This window comes from Musca domestica, unplaced genomic scaffold, assembly GCF_030504385.1.
Source record: "Musca domestica strain aabys unplaced genomic scaffold, Musca_domestica.polishedcontigs.V.1.1 8, whole genome shotgun sequence".
NCBI lineage: Eukaryota > Metazoa > Arthropoda > Insecta > Diptera > Muscidae > Musca > Musca domestica.
In genome coordinates, this window is record NW_026712409.1 from 18144194 (window position 1) to 18168739 (window position 24546).

Consider the following 24546-nt stretch of genomic DNA (forward strand, 5'->3'; position numbering starts at 1 on the left):
TTTGTTTTTGTTGCTCTTGTGAGTTGTTATTTATTTTTTGTTTTTTGGAAAAAAAAATATTTCTTTTTTTTTTTGAAAAAATTAAATATCCACCTAAAAAAAACTTATCCACCACGTTAGATCCCCACGGTTAGACAGACACAGTGTTTCAGCGCGACACGAACACCAGCACGTCTAAAGAGTGACTGAGTGGGTCGGGTTGAACTTTCAGAAAAAGCTTCCAAGGCGGTCAAACGGCGAAACGGCCAAGCAACCAATTTCCCTCCCATCTGCTCACCATCGTCAGCCACCCAATAACAACAACAAATCATGATCTTCATCATCACCATCGTCATGTTGTTGGCGGCGCGCTTTTTTTTTTCTTTTTTTTTTTTTTTGTACGAAAAAAAAGTTCTAAATATAAATATTATGTCTTTGGTCTCTATTTTAAATAATCATTGCAAAAGAAGAGAAAAACCAAAAAAATGAAAATTGGAAATTGGGAAAACAAGTTGGGGACTTTCTTTACATATTTTCCAAATAATTGACTTTTTGGAAAACCTCACCAAAACCACCTCTTAAACCCCTCTCTAAATTTCATTTCGAAAAGTGATTATTGGTGTTGTTGCTCTCTGAACTTGTAAAGCTTTTCGCTTAATTGCTTGAACAAATTACATTTTGCAAGAAATTATTTCTTAATTATTTTTAGTAGAAAGAAAAAACACTTGTTGAATGTTTTTTTCTTTTTTTTTAAATTTGTTTTTGCATTTTTTTTTTGCATTTTTTTTTTGCCCAAGGATGGCTTCGAGCAATAAATGTCTGATGCCATTTTAAAGCATCCACCGTCACAAAAAATATTTTGTATAAAAAGTAAAAGAACCGAATCAATTACACCCAATTGCACCAAATGAGAGCTCGAAGGACCAAATATATAAAATTCAAAAAGTATACAAAGCACTTGACATTCGTCCGGGCCGAACTTTGAATACCCTCCACCATTTGGAACGAATATAGGAATTTCCAAAAAAATAAATAAATAATAAAATAAGTTAAAAATTCTGTTAAAATCTTAAAAATACCAAATGTGGTCTTCATATTAGTTTCTAAATGACGACGTGGACCTGCATAGGAACTTTTGTCATTACAATAATCAAATTCGAAACTTGAAAAAAAAAAAATCGGTGAATAATGTAGCTACAGGGAGTTACCATTATATGCGGCCATACCAAAATGTGGACCTGCACAGACAATTTTCTGCCATAGACTGTAGTAGTCATTATGAAATTCAAATACCAAATTTGAAATAGTTCCGGTAAATAATGTCTCTAAAATCATCAGAATACCCAATATCGGGAGGTACCGTTATATAGGAGCTATATGAAGACGTGGACCTACATGGCTCATTTCCTGCCATAGGCTGAAGTATCTATAATGAACTTCAAATACAAAATTTGAAACAATTCCGGTAAAAAATGTGGCTAAAATCATCAAAATACCGAATATCGGGGGGTACCGTTATATGGGGGATATACGAAGACGTGGACCTGCAAAGACAATCTCCTGTCATAGAAAGTAGTATCCACTTCGAACTTCAGATACCAAATTTGAAACAATTTCGGTGAATTATGTCGCTAAAATCATGAAAATACCGAATATCGGGGGTTCCGTTATATGGGGGCTATACGAAGACGTAGATCTGCACAGACAATTTTCTGTCATAGGCTGTAGTATTCATGACGAACTTCAAATACAACATTTGGAATAGTTCCGGTAAATAATGTCTCTAAAATCATCAAAATATGGAGTATCGGAAGGTACCATTATATGGGGACTATACGAAGACGTGGACCTGCACAGACAATTTTCTGTCTTAGGCTGTAGTATCCATTTCGAACTTCAAATATCAAATTTGAAACAATTCCGGTGAATAATGCCGCTAAAATCATCAAAATACCGAATATCGTGGGGTACCGTTATATGGGAGCTATACCGAAACGTGGACCTACATGACCCATTTTTAATACCAAAAGTTCTGCAGACATAATATACATTTGAGTAAAATTTTATCAATCTACTTCATTTCGTTCGGAAGCTAGAGAGGAGGGTATAAAAACTGAGAAAAACTAACAGATTTTCGTAAAAAAAAAGTTCCAGTCGCATTTTCCTAACCAATTGGAATCAATTGAGATTCGTCAGAATTTTTTGAAAAAAAAAATCCGTTGACGATCAAACATTTTAAAAGGGATTTCTATAAAGAGAATTTTTGGAGGAGCACCTTCTGGGGTTTCGTTTATGGATACAACACACAGAGCAAAAGACAGAAACGCTTCTCTAGTTTTTAAGGCATACAAAGAGAACCTTCCTAGAGTTTTGTTTAAAAAGGTGTCTTTATATCAGATGACCTTCTATTAACAGAGAGCCTCTTAAGGTCTTCTGTTGATAGTCTTAAGCCTTATCAGCAGAAAGTAGCCCTTCTATACTTCTAAAAATTCGTTATTGTCGAAAGAGTAGAGTTGTGTCGAACAGTTCAGTACACCAGTTCCTAAACGTATGAGTGATTTCATAAATTGCATATATTTGATATCACGTATACGCAGATTATTTCTTTCTGATTTCCAATGATTTCCCCCAAAGAAAGAAAATCTTCATAAGGTTTTTTATACATGGTATTTTCAGGATTTTTGCGATATTACTCACCAGAATTGTTCTAAATTTCGTAGGTATAGTTTTAAACCGTGACATAAATTACTTATGCAGGACTACGTGTTCGTATATCGCCCCGACATAAAGGTTTTCACTTAAGCGGTATTTTCCACTGATTTTTTTTTTGAAATTTTTTAAGTTTCTTCCAAAAAGTTCGGCCCGTCCGGAACATAGCTACTTTTTTCCTTTTTTTTTTTTTTGTTTTCCCGTTAAAGTACACTCTAACTCTGAATTTGTTTAAGATTTATTATTCTTGAACTGAACATTCGCCAAAGTCTGGACCCAATTTTAGGTTTGATCTCGCCACCATACCGAAAGTATTTTTATATCATCCACCATAGTATGGAGGGTATATTAAGCTTGTCATTCCGTTCCGGTAACACCTCGAAATATACATTTTAGACCCCACAAAGTGTATATATTCTTGATCAGCATAAAATTCTATGTCGATTTAGCAATGTCCGTCCGTCTATCCGTCCGTCTGTCCGTCCGTCTGTCCGTCCGTCCGTCTATCCGGCTGTGGAAATCACTTTAGCTTCCGAAGGAAATGAAGTAGGTTGAGAAAATTGTACTCAAATTTGTATTATGTCTGCAGGACTTTTGGTATTGAAAATGAGCCATATAGGTCCACGTCTTCGTATAGCCACCATATAACGGTACCTCCCGATATTCGGTATTTTGATGATTTTTGCGACATTATTTACCGGAATTGCTTCAAAATTGGTATTCGAAGTTCGTAATTGGCACTACGGCTTGGGACAGAAAATGGACCATGTAAGTTTACGTCTTCCTATATCCCCCATATAGCGGTACCTCCCAATATTCAGAATTTTGATAATTTTAGCGACATTATTTACCGGAATTATTTCAAATTTGGTATTTGAAGTTCGTAATGGACACTTCAGCCTATGACAAAAATTGTTTGTGCAGGTTCACGTCTTCGTATAGCCCCAATATAACGGTACCTCCCAATATTCGGTATTTTGATGATTTTAGCTTCACTATTCACCGGAATTGTTCCAATTTGCTATTTGAAGTTCGCAATGGATACTACAGCCTATGACAGAAAATTGTCTATGCAGGTCCACGCCTTCGTATAGCCCCCATTTAAGGGTACCTCTCGATATTCGGTATTTTAATGATTTTAGCGACATTATTCACCTGTATTGTTTCAAATTTGGTATTTGAGGTTCGTAATGGATACTACATCCCAAGACAGAAAATGAGCATCGAAGACGTTGACCTACTTCGAATAGCCCCCATATACGGTACCCCCCAATATTCGGTATTTTGATGATTTTAGCGACATTATTTACCAGAAATATTTCACATTTTGTATTTGAAGTTCGTAATGGATACACAGCCTATGCCAGAAAATTGTCTGTGCCGGTTCATGTCGTCGTATAGACCCTAATATACGGCTACATTCGTTATTTTTAAGATTTTAACAGAATTTTTAACGGATTTTATTTTTTTGAAAATTGCCAAATTTGTACCAAATGGTGGAGGGTATTCGAAGTTCGTCCCGGTCGAACTTACTGCTTCTTAACTTTTTTTTTTAATTTTTCAAGTTTCTTCCAAAAGGTGGAGGATATATAAAGTTCAAGCCGGATCTTAGCTAGTTTTTTTACTTGTTTTTATACCCTACACCACAAGGTGGTCAGGGTATTATGTCCTTGTGCATTTGTTTGTAACAGGCAGAAGGAAACGAGATAGACCCATAGTTCCTTTTCATGATCTGCATCGAATCACATTCTGAGTCGATTTATGCATGTCCGTCCGTCCGTCTGTCCGTCCGTCCGTCCGTCTCCATGTCCATGTATTTTTGTAAACAAAGTACAGGTCGCATTTATTGCCCGATCCAGATGAAATTTTGCAAAGAATTTTTGTTTGGCCCAAGGACGAACCCTATTGAAATTGGAGATAATGGATCAAAATTTAGATATAGCTCCCATATATATCTTCGTCCGATTTGCCTTTTATTGTGCACCAAACGTGTAATATCAGAATTGTATGGAATTTTGCATATACAAACAAATTAGGCCTGAAAATATGTATGCCTAATTTGAACGAAATCGGTTCAGATATAGCTATAGCTCCCATATATACTGTTCATCCGATTTGTTATTTTTGCCCACCGCTGCCGTAATATGCACTCTGTAACAACAATATTTGGAGAAATATATCAAATACAGCTCAGAGAAATATCTTTGCTAAATTTTATCAAGATCGGTTCAGATTTGGAAATACCTCCCATACATGACTTCATCCGATTTACCTTTTATTGTGCACCAAACGTCTAATATTTGTCCAAACGGGATGGAATTTGGCACTTACGACCGAATTGAGTCTAGAAGCTAATATGTCAAATTTTGGTGAAGATCGGTTCAGATATAGCTATAGCTCCCATATATATTGTTCATCCGATTTGTTATATTTGTTACCCACAGCCGTAATATGCACTCCGTAACAACGATATTCAGGGAAATATATCAAATACAGCTCAGAAATATCTTTGCCAAATTTTATCGAGATCGGTTCAGATTTGAATATAGATCCCATATATATCTTTATCCGATTTCAAATTAATTGTGCACCAAATGGACAATATAATTCCGAATTTAAAAGATACAAATGCTTCGGCATAATTAGGCCTTTGAACTTTAAATTATAATTATAGTCACAGCGTGTATGATTGAATTCTCCCATAAAAACTTTTAATTGTTATGCGGAGCTCTACTAAATTAGCAAAGTGGTGTAGGGTATCATAAAGTCGGCCCCGCCCGACTTTAAGACTTTCTTCACTGGTTTTTTTTTTAATTTTCCGTTAAAGTACACTCTGACTCTGATTTTTGCTTTAATTTCTGATTCTTGAACCGAACGCAATTTGAGGTTTGATCCCGCCACCATAGGAAATTTTTCTTTTTTGCTCTCTAAATCGGTTTTATAGATTTTAAATAGTTTTTTTTTTTTCATTTGTTGTACATTAAAATTGATTTACAACATTTCTAATTAAATTTCCCATTAATGAGTGTTTTTTGTTATTGTTGTTTGTTGTTTTTTTTTTTATTTATTTGATTTAATGCATAAAAATTACAATATTTTTGGTTGTTTAGTCCAATACAAATTGGGTTGACCGCAATGAATTTTCAAATAATCAACCTCATGCATACATATATGAGAGGCTATATGTACCACACTATACATATGTATGTACATGTATCTATAAAGTGTTGTGTGTGGCATGTGTTCATATCATACAACAAACATTCAACCCGTCCGACCTCCTCCACTCCTCCTCGCATTGGCACATGAATAATCCCCCCCACTCACACAAACGCACATAATGTCTTCGTCAATAATTATGAAAATACTTTTTTTCAAATTTATCGTGCTCTCAAAAAGCTCTTTAGATCCCCCCAAAAAAAAGTTCGCTCATTCTGAAATGTTTTTTTGCCAATCGCAAAGTTTTCAACGCATCTCAGTGGCATTGCGAGCGAACGAACGAAGAATGATCGCCAAAACGAATTGTTTACGCATTACCAACGGAAATGAAAGCTTTTCTCTGTCCTCTGTTGTTTTCACTAATGTTTCCCTAAATTTTCTCTATTCAAAAACAGATGGGACGTACTGACAGACGTCATACCTAACTGCAGATCTTCTAAAAAATGCAAAAGAATTCAAATAAATCTTTCCAAATTAAACCAATGATGTCTGGAATGGAGAAACAATTGTGGCGATGGGAAAGTTACAATCTGTGAACATTTTGTCCTCCCCTAAATGGGGAGCTTTTATTTGTTTATTAATTTTATTAGGAAAATATTTTTAGTCAATATGGAGTTTTCCAGAATAAATAGGAAACTAATAGAGAAAATTAAGAAACAAAAACAAATCAATTGACCGCCTAGAAATATTTAGTATGTGATATATAAAAATAAACAGAACGATATAAAAAAATTTTGAAGGTGTTGTTGGAAATAAACGGTGTGTTAGACATTAGGATGGATAGGGGCTTTGGGATGTTTTCAAGCAAATTTAAATAATTTAATGGAAAACACGTAAAAAAGCAGTAAGTTCGGCCGGGTCGAACTTTGAATACCCCCCCCCCCCCACCATTTAGAACGAATTTGGAAATATTCAAAAAGGTAACATTCGCCAAAAATTCTGTTAACATATTAAAAATACCGAAAATAGCCGTTATATTAGGGTCTGTACGACGTGTACCTACATAGGCATTGTTTGTCACAAGCGATTACCATATTCAAATTCGAAACCTGAAATAAACGGTGAATAATGTAGCCAAAATCTTCAAAATATCGTACAGAGGGAGGTACCGTTATATCGGAGCTATACGAAGACCTGGGCCTGCATAGACAATTTCCTGTCACAGACTGTAGTTTCATTACGAACTCTAAATACGTAATAAATACGGTGAATAATGACGCTAAAATTATCAAAATGCCGAATATAGGGAGGTACCGTTATATGGGGGCTATACGAAGACGTGGACTTGCACAGGCAATTTTCTGTCTCAGGCTGTAATATCCCTTTGGAACTTCAAATATCAAATTTGAAACAATTCCGATTACTAATGTCGCTAAAATCATCAAAATGCCCCGAATATAGGGAGATACCATTACATTACATGTGGGGGCTATACGAAGATATGGACTTGCACAGACAATGTCCTGTCTCAGGCTGTAGTATCCATTTCGAACTTCAAATGCCAAATTTGGAACAATTCAGGTGAATAATGTCGCTAAAATCATCAAAATACCGAATATCGGGAGGTACCGTTATATGGGGGCTATATGAAAACGTGGATCTACAGGCCCATTTACGAACTTACCTGCCTCATAAGCCAATACCATATTCAAATTCGAAACTTGAAATAAACGGTGAATAATGTAGCTAAAATCATCAAAATATGGTATATCGGAGCTGTTCGAAGACTTGGACCAGCATCGACAATTTTCGGCTACAGGCTGTAGCATCCATTACGAACTTCAAATACCACATCTCAAACAATTTCGGTGGGTATTGCACCAAAAATCGTCAAAATACCGAATATAAGGAGGTACTGATATATGGGGCCTATACGAAGACCTGGACCCGCACAGACAATTTTCTGTCACAGACTGTAGTTCCCATAACGAACTTCAAATACCAATTTTGAAACAATTCCGGTGAATAATGTCGCTAAAATCATCAAAATACCGAATATAGGGAGGTACCGTTATGTGGGGGCTATACGAAGACGTGAACCTACACAGAAAATTTTCTGTCTGAGGGTGTAGTATCCATTTTGAACTTCAAATACCAAATTTTAAATTACTTCCGGGAAAAAGGTCGCTAAAATCATCAAAATACCGAATATCGGTAGGTACCGTTATATGGGGGCTATACGAAGACATGGACTTGCACAGACAATTTTCTATCTTAGACTGTAGTATCCATTTGGAACTTCAAATACCAAATTTGAAACAATTCCGGTGAATACTGTCGCTAAAATCATCGAAATACCGAATATCGGGAGGTACCGTTATATGGGGGCTATATGAAAACGTGGACCTACATGGCCCATTTACGAACTAAACCTGCCTACTGGAAAAATAAAAATGTGTGCAAAATTTTAGTCATCTATCTCAGTTCGTTCGAAAGATAGCGGGATTACAACAGACGGACGGACAGACAGGCGGACGGACGGACGGACAGACAGACAGACATTGCTAAATCGACTTAGAATTTTACGCTGATCAAGAATATATATACTTTGTTGGGTCTGACATGAGTATTTCGAGGAGTTACAAACGGAATGACAAAGTTAATATACCTTCCATAGTATGGTGGAGGGTATAAAAACATTAAGTTGGGCGGGACCGAACATTTTATACCCTCCACCATTTGGAAGAAACTTAAAACTTTAAAACAAATACGGCTCAAAAGAAACCCGTTATATGGGGGCTATACGAAAACGTTGTCCTGCATAAGTAATTTAGGTCATAGGCAGTAGAAATGATTCCGAACTTTAAATGCGAAATTTGAACAATTCCAGTGAATAATGTCACTTAAATCATCAAAATATCGAATATCGGGAGTACAGGAGGTAATGTGCTTAGAAAGAACTTCTAGCATGGATTCTTAAACAATTCGTGGTGGTTTCGAAAATGTGTACTATAATCGTACGAAAAGTAAAAAGTAAATTGTACTAAATGTGGTTTTGGTTGAAGGAATATATATAAAAGTCTGAAAATTGATATTCAGATAACTGTTGGTATATGTGTTTGAGATTTGGCGGTGGTTTGAAAATGCATCCTTTATTTGTACGAAAAGTACTAAGTGGTACTAATTGTGGTATTGGTTGAAGGAATGAAGCGCAAATTATGAAATTTGATATAAATATCACTGTTGGTGTTTGTGGTTAAGATATTGAGGTAGTTTTGGATAGGTGCAATTTCGAACAGTACTATGTGGTACTAAATTTGGTATCGGGTGAAGGGATAGAGATAAAATTCTTAAATTTGATATTTAGATTGCTCATGGTGTTTGTGTTTGAGATTTGGAAATGCATTCCATTTCTGTACGAAAAGTTAAATTTGGTATTAGATTTGACATTGGGGTGAAGGAATTGAGCTGGAATCCCGAAATTTTCAGCGTTGGTATCTGGTTCTGGTATATGGAGGTGATTTTTGAAATGTGTACATTAATTGGGTAATGGGTGAAAGGATTGAGCTAGAATCCCGATATTTTGATGCTATCTGGTGTTGAGATTATTGTTCGAAAAGTCTGAATGAATTCGGATGTTAATTTCGCGCTTTATAAGCTTCATGGATATTCAAAATTTTGACCCTTTGTGGGGGAGGTATCAGAAGTGGTAAACCTATAAAAAAAAGATTGTTTTTTAAAAAGTTAGCCAAAGTGGCGCCCAATACTTCTCTATGGGGCAGTGGTGTCAAAGAAAAAACCTATAAACTATAAAAATCTGTATTAATTTGTATCCCACACTAATATCCACCCTAGTGCAGAGGTAGACCCCAAAGCTGACACGTTGAAAGAGTTCATGGATGTGGCCAGAATAGAAGGGCATCTGCTAATCACTGACACAATAACAATCAATTTTTGTTTTGTTTATTTTCAATGTTGAGAATTGAAATGAAGGGAACGACTCAATACATATTCCAATGAACTTTCAATATCAACAAGATAATTCCAACTATCAACAGGGGCGATGGAAAATCTCTAACAGATACTCTTAAACTAAATTAAAAACGAATTAAAAAAACACAAAAGTGGAAGAACATAAAATTCGAACACACATTTTTGGGGATACGAATCTCTAGGTCAAGCGGATAATTTATGGCTCATTTCTTTTTCAATGGCCTTGAGGGCAACTTATGTAGGGGAAAAGGGCCTCCACTTAATTTTTGAGAAAAGAAATGTAAATAACACAAATTGAATTTACATTACACCTAATAAATTTCAAAATTTAGGTGATTCGATGAACTTGAACTCCTTTCCATTCAGCCGGCAGCCAAACAAAAATTTCCACAAGAAAAAAGATACAAAATTAGGAAGAAAGAAAAAATAATAAAAAAAATCTAGAACAAAAAAATATGCAGGTGTATAATGAGTTGGCTGGCCGGCACTGCAGCCATGTCCCCTAAGGTATGACAGAAACTGTGGTGGGAGTGAAAATGAGTCTCCAACATCACTTGATCTTCTTCAAGGCGGCAGTAATAACATTAGCAGCAGTGGCATCATCATCATCACCACCACCACCTTCATCATCATCGCCATCAAAATAGGTGAATGGAGGCGTTATTTATTTAAAAATATCCCAAAATAAAATGTCTATTTTTGAAAATAAATTTTTATGTTTTGTCTTTTTTGTTTTCCGTGAATGGTTAATGACGTTTGCGGCCACGGTGAGCTGGCAAATTCCAGTTTATTTTTTGCTCTGTTCTAGAACTGCAAGAATTTAAAATTTTTAACAATTTTTTTTTAAATCAAAAAATTTTTAAACCTTGTCAGGTTCTGTAACAGAGCACTAATTTTAATCGTTCAAAATGGTTAAAATAGAAAAAAAATTTACCTGAAAAAATGTAAAAGCCTCTCGATTCGATGTTAGAAATTCTTGAGCCAACGGTTCGGTTTTGCAATACTTGACATGCATATCAAAGTCTCGTTCCAATCGCAAAAAGGTCTTGACAACCATATTCGGTTTGTCCGCATAGTATTTGACGCCATCGTTAAATACCCTAGGATGGCAATTAAAATTAGTTTTGAGTTTTTCAAAAAAAAAATAAAAATTGATGAGAAAATGAAAATATTTCGGTGCAGAGATGGGCGAAGCTATGAGTGTCACAAATAAAGCGTTTGACGTTTGGCGGTATTTTATCAAAAAAAAAAAAAATAAATAAATAAATAGAACAAAAGACGAAAAAAAAAAAGAATTTCATACAGTATTTTGTTTGTACAGTACATATACAATTGTACGCATGCAGTTTTTGTTTTTTGGGCTCAACATATTTTATTAAAAATAAGTCGCCTAGCAATATGGATATACTAGGTGTAATTAAATGGCAATTTTGTACAGTATAGCGTATATTGGTTGTACAGTACATCGTCTGTTGGTCGTACAGTACATATAAAATTATATACTACCAGGGTTTGAAAGTTTCTTGTTTAAAAATCAAATAGCCCTACAAAAATGGGGAGTGTTGTCTGCAGGCAGGTCACGTTCGAGGATGGGCTATAACGGTCCACGCTATCGTATGGCCCCCATATAACGGTACCTCCCAATATTCGGCATTTTGATGGTTTTTCGCCGACATTATTCACCAGAGTTGTTTAAAATTTCGTATTTAGAGGTCGTAATGGGAGCTACAGTCTATAACGGAACATTGTCTATGAAGGTTCAGGTCTTCGTTTATCCCCCTCCCTATATTCGGTATTTTGATGATTTCAGCGACATTATTCACCGGAGCTGTTTCAAATTTCGTATTTAGAGTTCGTAATGGGAACTAAAGTCTATGGCAGAAAATTGTCAATGCAGGTACAGGTCTTCATATAGGGCCCACATATTAGTACCTCCCTATATTCGGTATTTTTACGATTTTAGGTAGAATATTCACCGAATTTTTTTTTTTTTTTGAAATTTCGTATTTGAAGTTGTTAATGGGTACTTCAGTGTGTGACAGAAAATCGTCTATGCAGGTCCAGGTCTTCGTATATCTCCCATATATCGGTACCGTCCTATATTCGGTATTTTGATGATTTTAGATACATTATTTACCGGAATTGTTTCAAATTTCGTATTTTTACTTCAGTCTATTCAGGTCCACGTCTTTGTGAGCTTCATGGATATTCAAAATGTTTACCCTTTGTGGGGGAGGTACTTAATGGAGTGGACCGATATATTCTTTTCACAGCAGATCTTTTTTAGTAGAAATAATGGGATGTGTGAAATTTAAAGAGAATTGGAAGCCTATTTCAGATTTTATGATCGTTTTTGTTATTTAAAACTTTGATCCTTTGTGTGGGAGGTACCAGAAGGACAGAAAATTGTGTATGCAGGTCCAGGTCTTCGTATTGCCGTCGGTACCTTCCTTTATTCTGTACCTTCCTATATTCGGTATTTTGATGATTTTAGATACATTATTTACCGGAATTCTTTCAAATTTCGTATTTCAAGTTGGTAATGGGTACTACAGTCTACGACTGAAAATTGTCTATGCAGGTCCACGTCTTTGTGAGCTTCATGGATATTCAAAATGTGTACCCTTTGTGGGGAGGTACTTAATGGAGTGGACCGATATATTCCATCTTCACAGAAGATATTTTTCTAGTAGAAATAATGGGATGTGTGAAATATAAAGAGAACTGGAATCCTATTTCGGATTTTATGATCGTTTTTGTGATTTAAAACTTTGATCCTTTGTGTGGGAGGTACCAGAAGGACAGAAAATTGTATATGCAGGTCCAGGTCTTCGTATTGCCTTCGATACCTTCCTTTATTCTGTACATTCCGATATTCGGTATTCTGATGACTTTAGATACATTATTTTCCGGAATTCTTTCAAATTTCGTATTTCATGTTGGTAATGGGCACTGCAGTCTGCGACTGAAAATTGTCTATGCAGGTCCACGTCTCTGTGAGCTTCATGGATATTCAAAATTTTTACCCTTTGTGGGGGAGGTACTTGATGGAGTGGACCGATACATTCTATCTTCACAGCAGATCTTTTTTTAGTAGAAATAATGGGATGTGTGAAATATAAAGAGAACCGGAAGCCTATTCCATATTTTATGACCATTTTGGTTATTAAAAACTTTGACCCTTTGTATGGGAGGTACCAGAAGGTATGATCCGATCTCTATCATCTTTATAACAGATCTTGTGTTGATGGAAATATTAAGATGTACCAAATCTTCATGGATATTCAAAATGTTGACCCTTTGCGGTGGAGGTACCTGAAGGAGTAGACCTATATATCCCATTTTCATTTATGATCGTTTTGGTTATTAAAAACTTTGACCCTTTGTGTGGGAGGTACCAGAAGGTATGATCCGATCTCTACCATCTTTATAACAGATCTTGTGTTGATGAAAATATTAAGATATGCTAAGTCTGAATTGAATCGGATGTTAATTTCGCGTTTCATGAGCTTCATGAATATTCAAAATTTTAACCCTTTGTGGGGGAGGTACCTGTAGGAGTAAACCGATATATCCCATTATCACCCCAGACCTTTGGTTAATAAAAATATTGTGTTATGTGTAATTTGAAGAAAACCAGATGCTTATTTCGGATTTTATGATCGTTTTTAGTTATTCAAAACTTCGACCCTTTGTGTGGGAGGTACCAGAAGGAATGGTCTCATCTTTATAACAGACCTTGTGTTGATGAAAATATTGTGAGGGGCCAACTCTGAATAGAATCGGATGTTAATTTCGCGTTTTAAGGGCTTCATGAATATTCAACATTTTTACCCTTTGTGGGGGAGGTACCAGAATGAGTGGTCCGATATATTCCATCTTCACACCAGTCCTTGGCTTAATAAAAATATTGTGATATGTGTAATTTGAAGAAAACCAGATGCTTATTTCGAATTTTATGATCGTTTTAGTTATACAAAACGTCGACCCTTTTTGGGGTGGTCCCAGAAGAAATGGTCCCATCTCTACCATATTTATGGCAGATCTTGTATTGATAAAAAGATTGAGATGTGCCAAGTCTGAATGGAATCGGATATTAATTTCACGTTTTATGGGCTTCATGAATATTCAAGATTTTTACCTTTCGTGGGGAGGTTCTTGATGGAGTGGACCGATATTGTCGATTTTCGCACCTGACCTAGCACTAATGAAAATACTCAGATTTGCAAAATTGGACAAAATCGGATTGTCCTTTCACTTTCTGTGCAGTAAATTATTTTCTTTGAAAATGTTGACATTTTGTGGGGGAGGTACCAGAAGGAATGGACCGATATTGTCCATCTCCGAACTCGATCAAAATTTGACAATAATATTACGATGTACCAACTTTGGATCAAATACCTTCGAGAGTTATCGTGCTCACCAGTCATCCAGATACAGACAGACGGACAGACGGACGTACGGACGGACATTGCTAGATCGGCTCCAAATGTCCTGAAACGGATTTGGTCCAAAGAGACCCATGGTATAAAACCGTTATTTCGATGAGACACGTTTTGGCCATATCAAATAATATAGATGATATTGCATTAAAAGGGCTTTTATGATTGGGCGCCAATATTAATGAAGGAAATTTTGCACACTAGAAGCAGTATTGCCAACAATAATTATAATTAAATGTCTAACAAAGAGAATGAGACTTTTGTTGGGCGCCAACATCAATTGTATTAGGGAACTTCCACTGAAAGTGTATATGGCGGCGGTAAATGTCAAAGAAAGAGAATAAGACTTTTGTTGGGCGCCAACATTAATTGTATTAGGGAGCTTTCACTTAATGTGTATATGGTGGCCGACTAACTTTATGCCTGTTTATTTCGGGAAATGGAAATTTGAAAAATGGCCAGCGTTGTGTATGACGGCCATTGCATCATATAGTCGAGGGTACACAAATATTTCCCTTATAAAAAATTATATTTAACATTACTTTTCATTGTAAATTTTTCATTTTACATTTTTATGGAACAAGAATTGAGCCTCTGGAGTGTGAACTTTGCAAAGTCGTGTGCAAATAATTAAACCACGGAGAAGCATATAGGTAGATGCAACAGTACTTGCGAACATAGATATATCAAAAATATTTAAAAAAAAATCTGCAAATGTAAATGAAGGTTTTCTTAAACAATGTTAGTCAAAGGTGATTATGATTTGTGTTTTTCAGTAGTTTGAACAATTTTAAATAATTTTTAATTCAAATTTTCGAGTTCAAAAAAGTTTTTGACAGTTCATTGTACCACCAGATGTGTTGGTGCGGCTACCAGGATTTTTCTACCATGAATTAAAATGAATACGTTATGTCTCGATATTCTACAGGCCGTTTATAAGGTAGTAGTTAGTATCAAAAAATAGTTTCTAAAACATTATAGTTCACATTTCTATTTAGTACTCGAATACTGTCAAAAATGCGGCATTGCCAACAGTTTTTCTATGGCGTCGTTTAGATAGTTGCCATCGGCACGGTAATCTCATCAGTTGGCAACGCAGACAAATAATAACACATGCAAAGTTGGCTGCAATGAAAAGTCAAATTGTGAGCTGACATTGCTGACAATATTTAAGTTATTCTACTACCGTCTTTCTCAAAAAATTCACTTTACATTCCTTCCGACTTTGCTATCGATAATACCCACACATAACGTCAAACGCATTAATTGTGATCACGAAGAGTAATAATCCTCATAAATATGAAGAAAGCGAAATGGAAGCAGAATGAAATTAAAAGCGACTACAAATAAATGAAGATAACAACAAAACGGCAACTTACTTATTGTGAAATTCGGCTATTTGTTGGAAATTACCAAATATGATATCCTTACTATCACGCACGGTCCTCGGTGCTGTGGCACTATCAACGGCCTTGATATAACGATCTACAACATTTTGTAAATCTCTACCGTACTCCTCCTCAGTATCTAAAAGTTCTCGTATAACGGCCCTAAAATTGAACGAAACAAAACATTAGAAGAGGAAGAGAGAGAGAGAGAGAGAGAGAACGATATTATTATCAGTGAAATGAAAAGAGGCATTGACGAACGAATGAAAAAAATGGGAAATAGCGCAAAAAGCAAAATGAATGGCATGCATGCATGTTTTTGTTTTTTTTTTTCTGTTCATGGAGCGAAATGAAAGTAAGCGAGAAGGAGCAAGACAAGGATAAATGAAAAATAGCGTGATAACGGCATATCATCATACATACTTCTTTTGTAATTCGGCACTTTCTTTATCGTTGCCATTCAGCATTGACGACACAGAACTATCCTCCAAAATGTCACGCGGCACCCAACCCTCTTTGGCATTGTCACCGAATACGCGCACTAACCATTTGGCTGTTTTATCACTGTCATGAACACCTCTAGAAATTAAGAAGTCAATTAATTTAGTTTTTCTTTTATACGAAGAGAGAGAGAGACCACCTACTTTTTTAAACTACTACTCTCAGTCGTCGTCGACGTCGTCGTTTCGGAAGAAGTTTTGAGAACCTCAACAATATCACCACGTTGCAGGGTAACCGAATCGCTGGCTTCTGATTTAAAATCCTTATTAACAACTAAAATATCAAATGCCTGCAAGAGGATTGAGGGAATTTGTTAATCATCATAAGTTTTCAAGAGATTTAAATTTTTTTTTTGTAATCCTTATAAAATGTTTGCAATACGTCGAACTCGGATTGAAAGGTAAAGAATGTTGATTGAAGAGATTTAAAATATTAAACTCATTTTTATTGAATATTGTTTTTACCAGGATGCATATTCAATAGAATTCTGGATCTCCAGCATAGTTTTAAGGGTATTTGAACTTACCTTCTGTAACGCAAATGTCTTCAAATCACTAAAATGAGATTAAATGCATTGGAAACAAAAATATTGAACAATGAGAAGAGCAAAAAAAAAAAAGATTATGGCAAGAAAACCAAAAGAAAAGAAACAAACCAGTAAAGAAACGTCAAAAGTTGAGCGGGGGCGACTATATGATACGCTACACCACACCCTAGACATTTTAATCTTTTATACATCACTTCGAGAAGTATTATATTAAAAAAAATTATAGGAGCTTAGCTCCACAAGATGGAAACGTACGTCCCGAAATTCTGCATTTGGGCAAATATTAGGCATTATTTGCAAAATAAACCTGAAATCGGATTAAGGATATACATTGGAGCTACATCCAAATCTTAGCCGATCTCGATAAAATTATAGAACTTTAAAAGATATCTGGTACCAAATATCGTTGTTGTCGAATGCAAAACATGATTGTGAGGGACTTAAAGACCCAATCGGATGAAACATATATATGGGAGCCATATCTAAACCAATTTTCTCCGAATTCGATGTACTTGCTTCTAGACTGCATTCGGTCGAATGTACCAAAATTCCGGACCTTTGGACAGTTATTGGTCATTTGGTGCACAATTAACCCGAAATCGGTTAAAGATACATATGAAAGCTATATCCAAATCTAAACCTTTCTCCATAATATTTGAGGTATTTCTGTAGTTGATTTTATACCTGGCTCAATCTTATCATTGTTTTGGTATGTATAAATATATTTGGACTTAAATCACAAGTCGAATCGATTTTTACCAAATTTGAAGAATTTGCTTGTAGGCTGAATTCGCTCAGATGTACCGAAATCCATTCCATTTGGACGAATATTAATCACGCGGGGCACAATAAAATCGAAAGAAAAAATATATGGGAGCTATATCTAAATCTGAATCGATATTCACAAAAAATTGCCAGACATACTTTTGGACTAAGTTTGGTCATGTCTGCTAAAGTTCATTTGATTCGGAATGATAATACCCAATTGGTGCACAATATTTATGAAATCTGACGACAACGGATATGGGAGCTATATCCAAATCTGATCCGATTATCACCAATTCCGACAGGGTTCGTCCTTGGGCCAAACAAATCGGAATCTGAATCGGACCATAAATGCGACCTGTACTTTGTTTACAAAAATAAATGGACAGACGGACGGACATCCACAAACCAACTCAGAATGTGATTCTATGTAGATCATCATAATGCACTATGGGTCTATCTCGCTTCCTTCTCTATGTTACAAACAAATGTACAAAGACATAATACCTTGACCACAGAGTCACACAGAGCGAACGGCCACAAATTGTTGTAAGCACTCAAATGGTGGATATTTTTAATTGGAAATGTCTGAGTAAAAATCCGGAAATGTCTGAGTAAAATTTTGTTACGATTTGAAATATTTTTGAAAACTATAAATAGGATTATTTTCATTAATAGGTGTGTATGTTTATCCTAAAGTTTGTAACAATTTTTGCAAATTGTTACAAACTTTAGGATAAAGTTTTCAAAAATGTTTCAAATCGTAACAAAATTTTACTCAGAAGTTGTCTGTTAACGCAAAAGTGCTGCAAGAGAGGGATCCTAGAGAGAGATTTTGACAGTTCTCTTTTTGAGAGTTGAAAATTCTTTCTAGACAAATTTCTACTTGCAAAGACTTGCAATTCTTCTTCTTCTCCTTCCGGTGAATTATTTTGTCCAAACAGTTTTAAAACTTTTTTAATTTAGAAATCGCAAGCCTAATTGTTTAGCTCAAGAATCCAGGTTGGGAAATAAATTTTATATATATGAACGTGGTTTTTTGAAAAGTTTAGTACACAAAAAATGTCCGAACTGTACTAAATTTGAAACAGTTTGGTTTAGGGTAAACGGGACGAGCCGGATTTTCGAAGTTTTGGTATTGGCATTCCTGTTGGTGGTACGTCTGAGAATTAAAGTTGATTTTTGATAGGTGTACGAAAATTACTAAATTGTACTCAATTTGGTACAATTTGTAATTGGGTGAACAGATAGTGTTTGCAGTTTGAAATTTTGTATTAGGGTCGCTGTTCATGGATAGCCTTGACATATGTTTGTGGTTATGGAATTGTACGAAAAGTACTAAATAGTACCAAATTTAATATTGATTAAAGGAATAGAGATAAAATTCTGAAAAATTCAATGTTGATATCTAATGTTGAGACTTGGAGATGGGTTTGATAATGCGTACTATAGGTGTTCGCAAAGTACTAAATTGTACGTAATTTTGTATTGAGTGAAGGAGTAGAGCTGGAATCCCGAAATGTTATGTTGGTAACTGGAATTAAGATATGGAAGTTCTTTTGGAAATGTATGCTATAATTTACGAAATAGAACAAAATTGGGTTTTGGGTGATGGGATAGAGCTGAAATTCTGAAATCTGATATGGGTGTCAATGTTGGTGTCTGTGGATGAGAGAAAGAGCTAAATTTGGTAATGGAGCTGAAATTCTGAAATTAGATATAGATGTCACAGTTGGTGTCTATGGTTAAGAAATGGAGGTGCTTTTGGAAATTTGTACCATAATTATTCGAAAAGTACTAAGTGGTACTAAATGGATATCTGATATTGAGATCTCTTTTGGCATCAGGAATTAAGATATGAAGGTGGTTTTGGTAATGTGTATTATAATTGTTCGAAAAGTACTAAATTTGGTATTGGTTGGAGGAATAGTGCTGACATCTTGAAAATTGAGTAGATGTCACTGTTGGTGTCTGTGGTTAAGAAATGGAGGTGCTTTTGGAAATGTGTGCTATAATTTTTTAAAAGGTACTAAATTTGGTATTGGGTGAGGGGATAGAGCTGGAATCACAAAATTTGATATTTTTAGGTCAAGTGGCACTAAATTGGGTATTGGGTAAAGGGATAGAGCTAGAATAACAAAATTTGATATTTTGAGGTCTCTGCTGTATTAAGTGGTGGTTTTGTAAAAACTTTTTTAATTTTGAGGTCACTGTTGATTTTTAGGGTTTACATATGCAGAATTGAAATAGTTTTGAACGAAAAAAAAAATTGAATGTGGGTCCATTGTGAAATTATGTTACTAACATCCTCCAGGGTAAACCTCAAAACGATTTTGAACACTAGTGTGAAAAGTAAGCGTTTTCCAGTTATTCTTTCCGAAAAAGGCAAAACTTGAAAAATGTATAAAACCTTGAAAGCCTGAAAATTTAGTATGACATATGAGGCATGACAAAATAACAGAAGTAGACTCATTTGCTAATTCGAATATGGCAACCCTTTACATAGCAAAATTCAATTATTCCATAATCAAGCTTTACATGACCTCTGAAGCTAATATTTTACTTTTCTGTTTTAAATTTCATTATTCCTTGACGTTTATGCCCTCTAAAATGACAGAATATCTGGTAGGAAATTAATCTAAATTTCTTGCCAGGGTACGCTCATATTTAAGGAAGAACAACAAAATATGCAGTCTACAATTTATGGACATCAAATAAAAAAAATTGTAATCATATGATTGCATGAGATTACCTTAGTAATTGTACCATGATGCCTACCAAACGTCAAAAAATCTAGAATCGACTTTAATTTGAAATGTCAACAACGAAAACATCGACTTTTCACCATTAAATCACCTTCGAAAATCAAAAAAAAAAACACCTCCCTTTTGCCATTATTTAAGTTTGATTGTCTAAATCTAAATATATTTTCGAATCATCTGATGAGGCATTGAAATTATCAACTTGGCCACTACCCGTACTATACCAACTCTCGTTGTGAGCAATATAGGAATCTTCTGGTTCCACGTTTATATCCTCTTCGAAATGTTCATTCCACGATAAGTTTTCCTCAAAACCATAAATGGCATCATCGTCATTTCCATCTTCTTCTGAGTCACTGAAATAGTTTTCAAAATCATCGCCATCATTGTCATAAATTTCCATTGAATCGGTTTCTGAGTTTGGTATTGGATTGGTGACATCCAATGCAATTTGATCTCTACTTGCATTTGAGGTATTGAGTGTATCATTGGAGGCAATTGATATGAAATGTTCCATTAATAAATTCGTAGCCATTGAATTGTTGAGCGATTCTGCAGAGGATGAGGGATTGGAGTCAAGTGACGAGTTTATGCCAATTTTGGACTAGACCCAACGCAGCATGTGGAAAGGTTAGAAGAGAGAGAGAGAGAGAGAATAAAAAGGTTTATCTCCATTTTTTTTTTTTTTTTTTTTTTTTTTTTTTTTTGGAACGAAATCTACTTACATCCCGTTTTTTGGGCTTCAGTTCCCTACGACATATCGGACATTTCCGACCCCAATTATATTTCCGATAACCTTTATAAATTCCAAAACATTCCTTACAAAACGAATGGCCACAGGAGATGTTGATAGGTTCCCGTTTCTCATCCAAACAAATGACACAACGTTCTGTAGTTGAATTTGACATCTGACAACTTGGAGGAAATGCTTCAATGGAGACAGAATTTAAGAAGAATTTTTCAACACAGAAATTTCAATAAAAAAAAAACTATATTTTAATTCCGTTGACATTTGTTTCAAATGTGAATTTTAAAGAGAGCGTGAGAATTTCTGGGTTTTAAATTGAGCTTGAGTCCGATAAATCAACTTTTAAGAACCATTATTGCCATACTCGTGAAAATTGTTCTAAAATTTTATCTAATATGAGTCGCTTAACCAACGGTGAAACACGTTGCATTTTATTTGATGCGTGGGGCTTCAAATCGGACCAATACCAAAACCACCTCCATATCTCAATTCCAGATGTCAACAGAGATCTTAATATCAAATTTGAGGATTTCAGCCCTATTCCTTCAGCCAGTACTGTTTAGTACTTTTCGCACAAATGTAGGACGCTTTTCCAAACCCACATCCTTTTTTTAATTCAGATACCAACAACTATCTATACATTAAATTTCAGAATTGTATTTCTATCCCTCCAACTAAGACCAAATTCAGTACCATTTAGTACTTTTGGTACAATTATCTCTAGGGATTTCAGCTAGATTCCCTCACCCAAAACCAAATTTAGTACCATTTGGTACATTTCGTACAAATATAGGACACATTTCCAAATCAACATGGTTCTCTCTACCTCAGATACCAACAATTATCTTAACATTAAATTTCGGAATTTCATATTTATCCCCTCAACCAAGACCAAATTTAATACCATTTAGTACTTTTCGTACAATTGTAATACAAACTTCCGAAACCACCTCCATATCACCAGGCTTCACATGAACAGAATATCAAATTTCAGATGTCAAACACCATATGCTCGCCAATATGAAATGGTACTAAATATAGTACTATTTAGTACTTTTCCTGCACTTGTAGTACACATTTCCTGAACCTCCTCCATATCTCAACTCAAGATGCCAACACAGACCTCAATAGTCATATACCAAACCACAGCTGGAAAACCACAGGTGGCTATCGTTAGAGCACTCCAGCATTTAAATGTGAATAAATCTATAAATACCATCGCCCATCGATCGCTACCGTGATACTGGTAGCGTAGCCCGACATCAAGGAAGTGGACGGAAGAAAACAGCAACATCAGCAGAAATGGTTCGAAAAGTAAAGAAGCTACTTGATCGAAACCCGCGTCCCAGTGGCCGAAAAACGGCTCTTGAGCTGAACATATCGCAATATTCCATTCGGCAAATATTGAAAAATGAGCTCGGGGTAAAGCCATTGAAATTCCATTCCAAAAAGTGCAAGAACTTACACCGCAACAGAAAGAAAACAGACTCAAAAGAGCTAAAGAGTTGCTTCGCTTTACCGAAAGTGGTGAACTGCCGAATTTGGTTATCTCCGATGAGAAAACATGCGTGTTTACTCGCCAAAGACGTCAGCTGAAAATGTGCACCTTTGGTTGGCCACCAGAATTCAAACGCCGGCAATGGTGATGGTGTGTGCCGCCATAACAGCCGATGGCCGCTCTACACTCGTATTAAATAAATAATATAACTGACAATATTCTGGAGGGTGTATTAAAGCCTTGAGAACGCAAATATTTTGTCCGCAGACCTTGGACATTCCAACAGGACACCATCACACTCCGCACGCGCCACCCAAGAACGAATACAAAATTAGGTTCCTCACTACATTTCCAGCTCACAATGGCCACCAAAATCTCCGGATACCAATCCGTTGGACTATTGTGTCTGGAGTATTTTGGAAAGCAAGGTTGGCGCTAAAAAATACCAAAGTGTCGATCACCTCAAGCAAGCGCTTCGCCGGGAATGGGCCAAAATACCGCAGAGCAACATTTGACGGTTTCATTGGACGTTTGAAGGCCATAATTCGTGCCAAAGGTGACCAATTGGAAAAAAACTAAACTCATTCTAAAATTTTATGCCATTTCCAACATTTTTGCTTTCATTCAATAAAATTTAAAAAAAATGTAAAAATTATGGCGTTTGACTTTGTTGCAGTTTTTTTTTTTAACTCACACTGAATATATTTTTGAACTTTAGTTTTAAAAATTGTTTATAAAAAATAGTAAATATGCAAAAAATCTATAGAAAATTAATTAAATTCTTAGGACATAGATCGATAATATTAAAATACCATTTTTTTATTTTTTTTTAATTGTTAAAATATTTAATGATTTTTAATAACAAATATGTTAAACTTTAATATACTAAGAATCAAAAAAATATTGTAAATTGCTATGAAATATTTTGAAAAGGTTTCAATATCATTTTTTAAGTTTTACCTTTCTTTTAATTAATAAAAAAAATATTTGTTTAACCTTTTTAATGTTATTTTTATAACAATATAAACATTTTTTGTATAAAAAATTATAAAATATGGTCATTACTATTTCTAAATATTTACAATATTTTTTATTTATTTTATTTTCAGCATATTTAATTTTAAAATGTTTTTTATTAAAAAAAAAAACTGAAAATATTTTTTATTAAAAATTAATGAAAATAATTTAATTAAAAGCTCAAAAATATATATATAGTTTTAAACTTAAAATGATTTTTTTTAAATATGTTTAAATTAAATATACTTAAAATCCATATAATATTGTTAATTATTATAAAATCTTTTAAAAATTTCTAAAAACCCAGTTTTTTTTTAATTTTTCATTCAATTTTATTTCAATTAAATTAATAAAAATTGAAATAAATAAAATTATTTATATTAGAATAAGTGTTCTTCTTTTTATTTATTTTATTATAACGATATAAAAATTGTTTGTATATAAAAATTAAAAAATATGATATTTACTTACTATTTCGAAATATTTACAATATTTTTTTTTTTAATTTAAAAATATTTTTTTTATTAAAAACTATTGAAAGTTTTTTTTTTTATTGAAAATCGTTGAAAATTATATTTTTTAATATTACTTTTTTATTATTTATATTTTTTATTTTTTAATATTTATTTTTTTTAATATTTATATTTTTTAATATTACTGAAAATAATTTTTATAACAAATATGTTTAAATTAAAATAAATTTATGTGAAATATTTCGAAAATATTTAAATAATTTTTTTTTTTTGATTTTTTCTCATCTTTTCTTTCTTTTTTTTATTCTCCTCTTTTTATTCAATTAAATTAATAAAAATTTAAATTCAAAACAATCATTTTTTATTGATTTCAAATTAATAACCAACAGATGTCGCCGCTATCAACACATCATTGCCAATCCAAAACAAAACAATGACTCCTCTCCCAAACATTCTCTCTCACACTCATACAGTAATTCATAAATTTGCACAGTGGGTTGCTAAATTCCCAATCGCTTGCCAAAATAAAGAAAACCATACCTTCACTTTGTTTATCAACAAAAAA

General features: G+C 34.4%; 2 protein-coding genes across 6 annotated transcripts in view; both read right to left on the reverse strand.

The window, feature by feature from the left end:
- Window positions 1-24546, reverse strand: part of LOC101895658 (obscurin) — an 80856-nt gene that overhangs the window by 48312 nt on the left and 7998 nt on the right. For 4 of the 5 annotated variants that reach the window (XM_011293672.3, XM_011293673.3, XM_011293675.3 and 1 more), the window contains exons 3-6: window positions 16315-16460; window positions 16094-16249; window positions 15662-15832; window positions 10775-10940 (exon numbers count right to left, since the gene is read on the reverse strand). In XM_011293672.3, the coding sequence (XP_011291974.1) occupies window positions 10775-10940; window positions 15662-15832; window positions 16094-16249; window positions 16315-16460 (639 nt within the window). Of the gene's footprint in view, window positions 1-93; window positions 214-10774; window positions 10941-15661; window positions 15833-16093; window positions 16250-16314; window positions 16461-24546 lie in introns of those variants that run through there. The other variant, XM_011293674.3, reaches the window with a different exon arrangement.
- LOC101895476 (E3 ubiquitin-protein ligase rnf8-A-like) lies at window positions 20370-21332 on the reverse strand. Its single transcript, XM_005182200.3, has 2 exons — window positions 20971-21332; window positions 20370-20849 (listed from the first exon to the last, which is right to left on the reverse strand). Exons 1-2 carry the CDS (start codon window positions 21151-21153, stop codon window positions 20382-20384), a joined length of 651 nt encoding a protein of 216 aa, XP_005182257.1. The 5' UTR covers window positions 21154-21332; the 3' UTR covers window positions 20370-20381.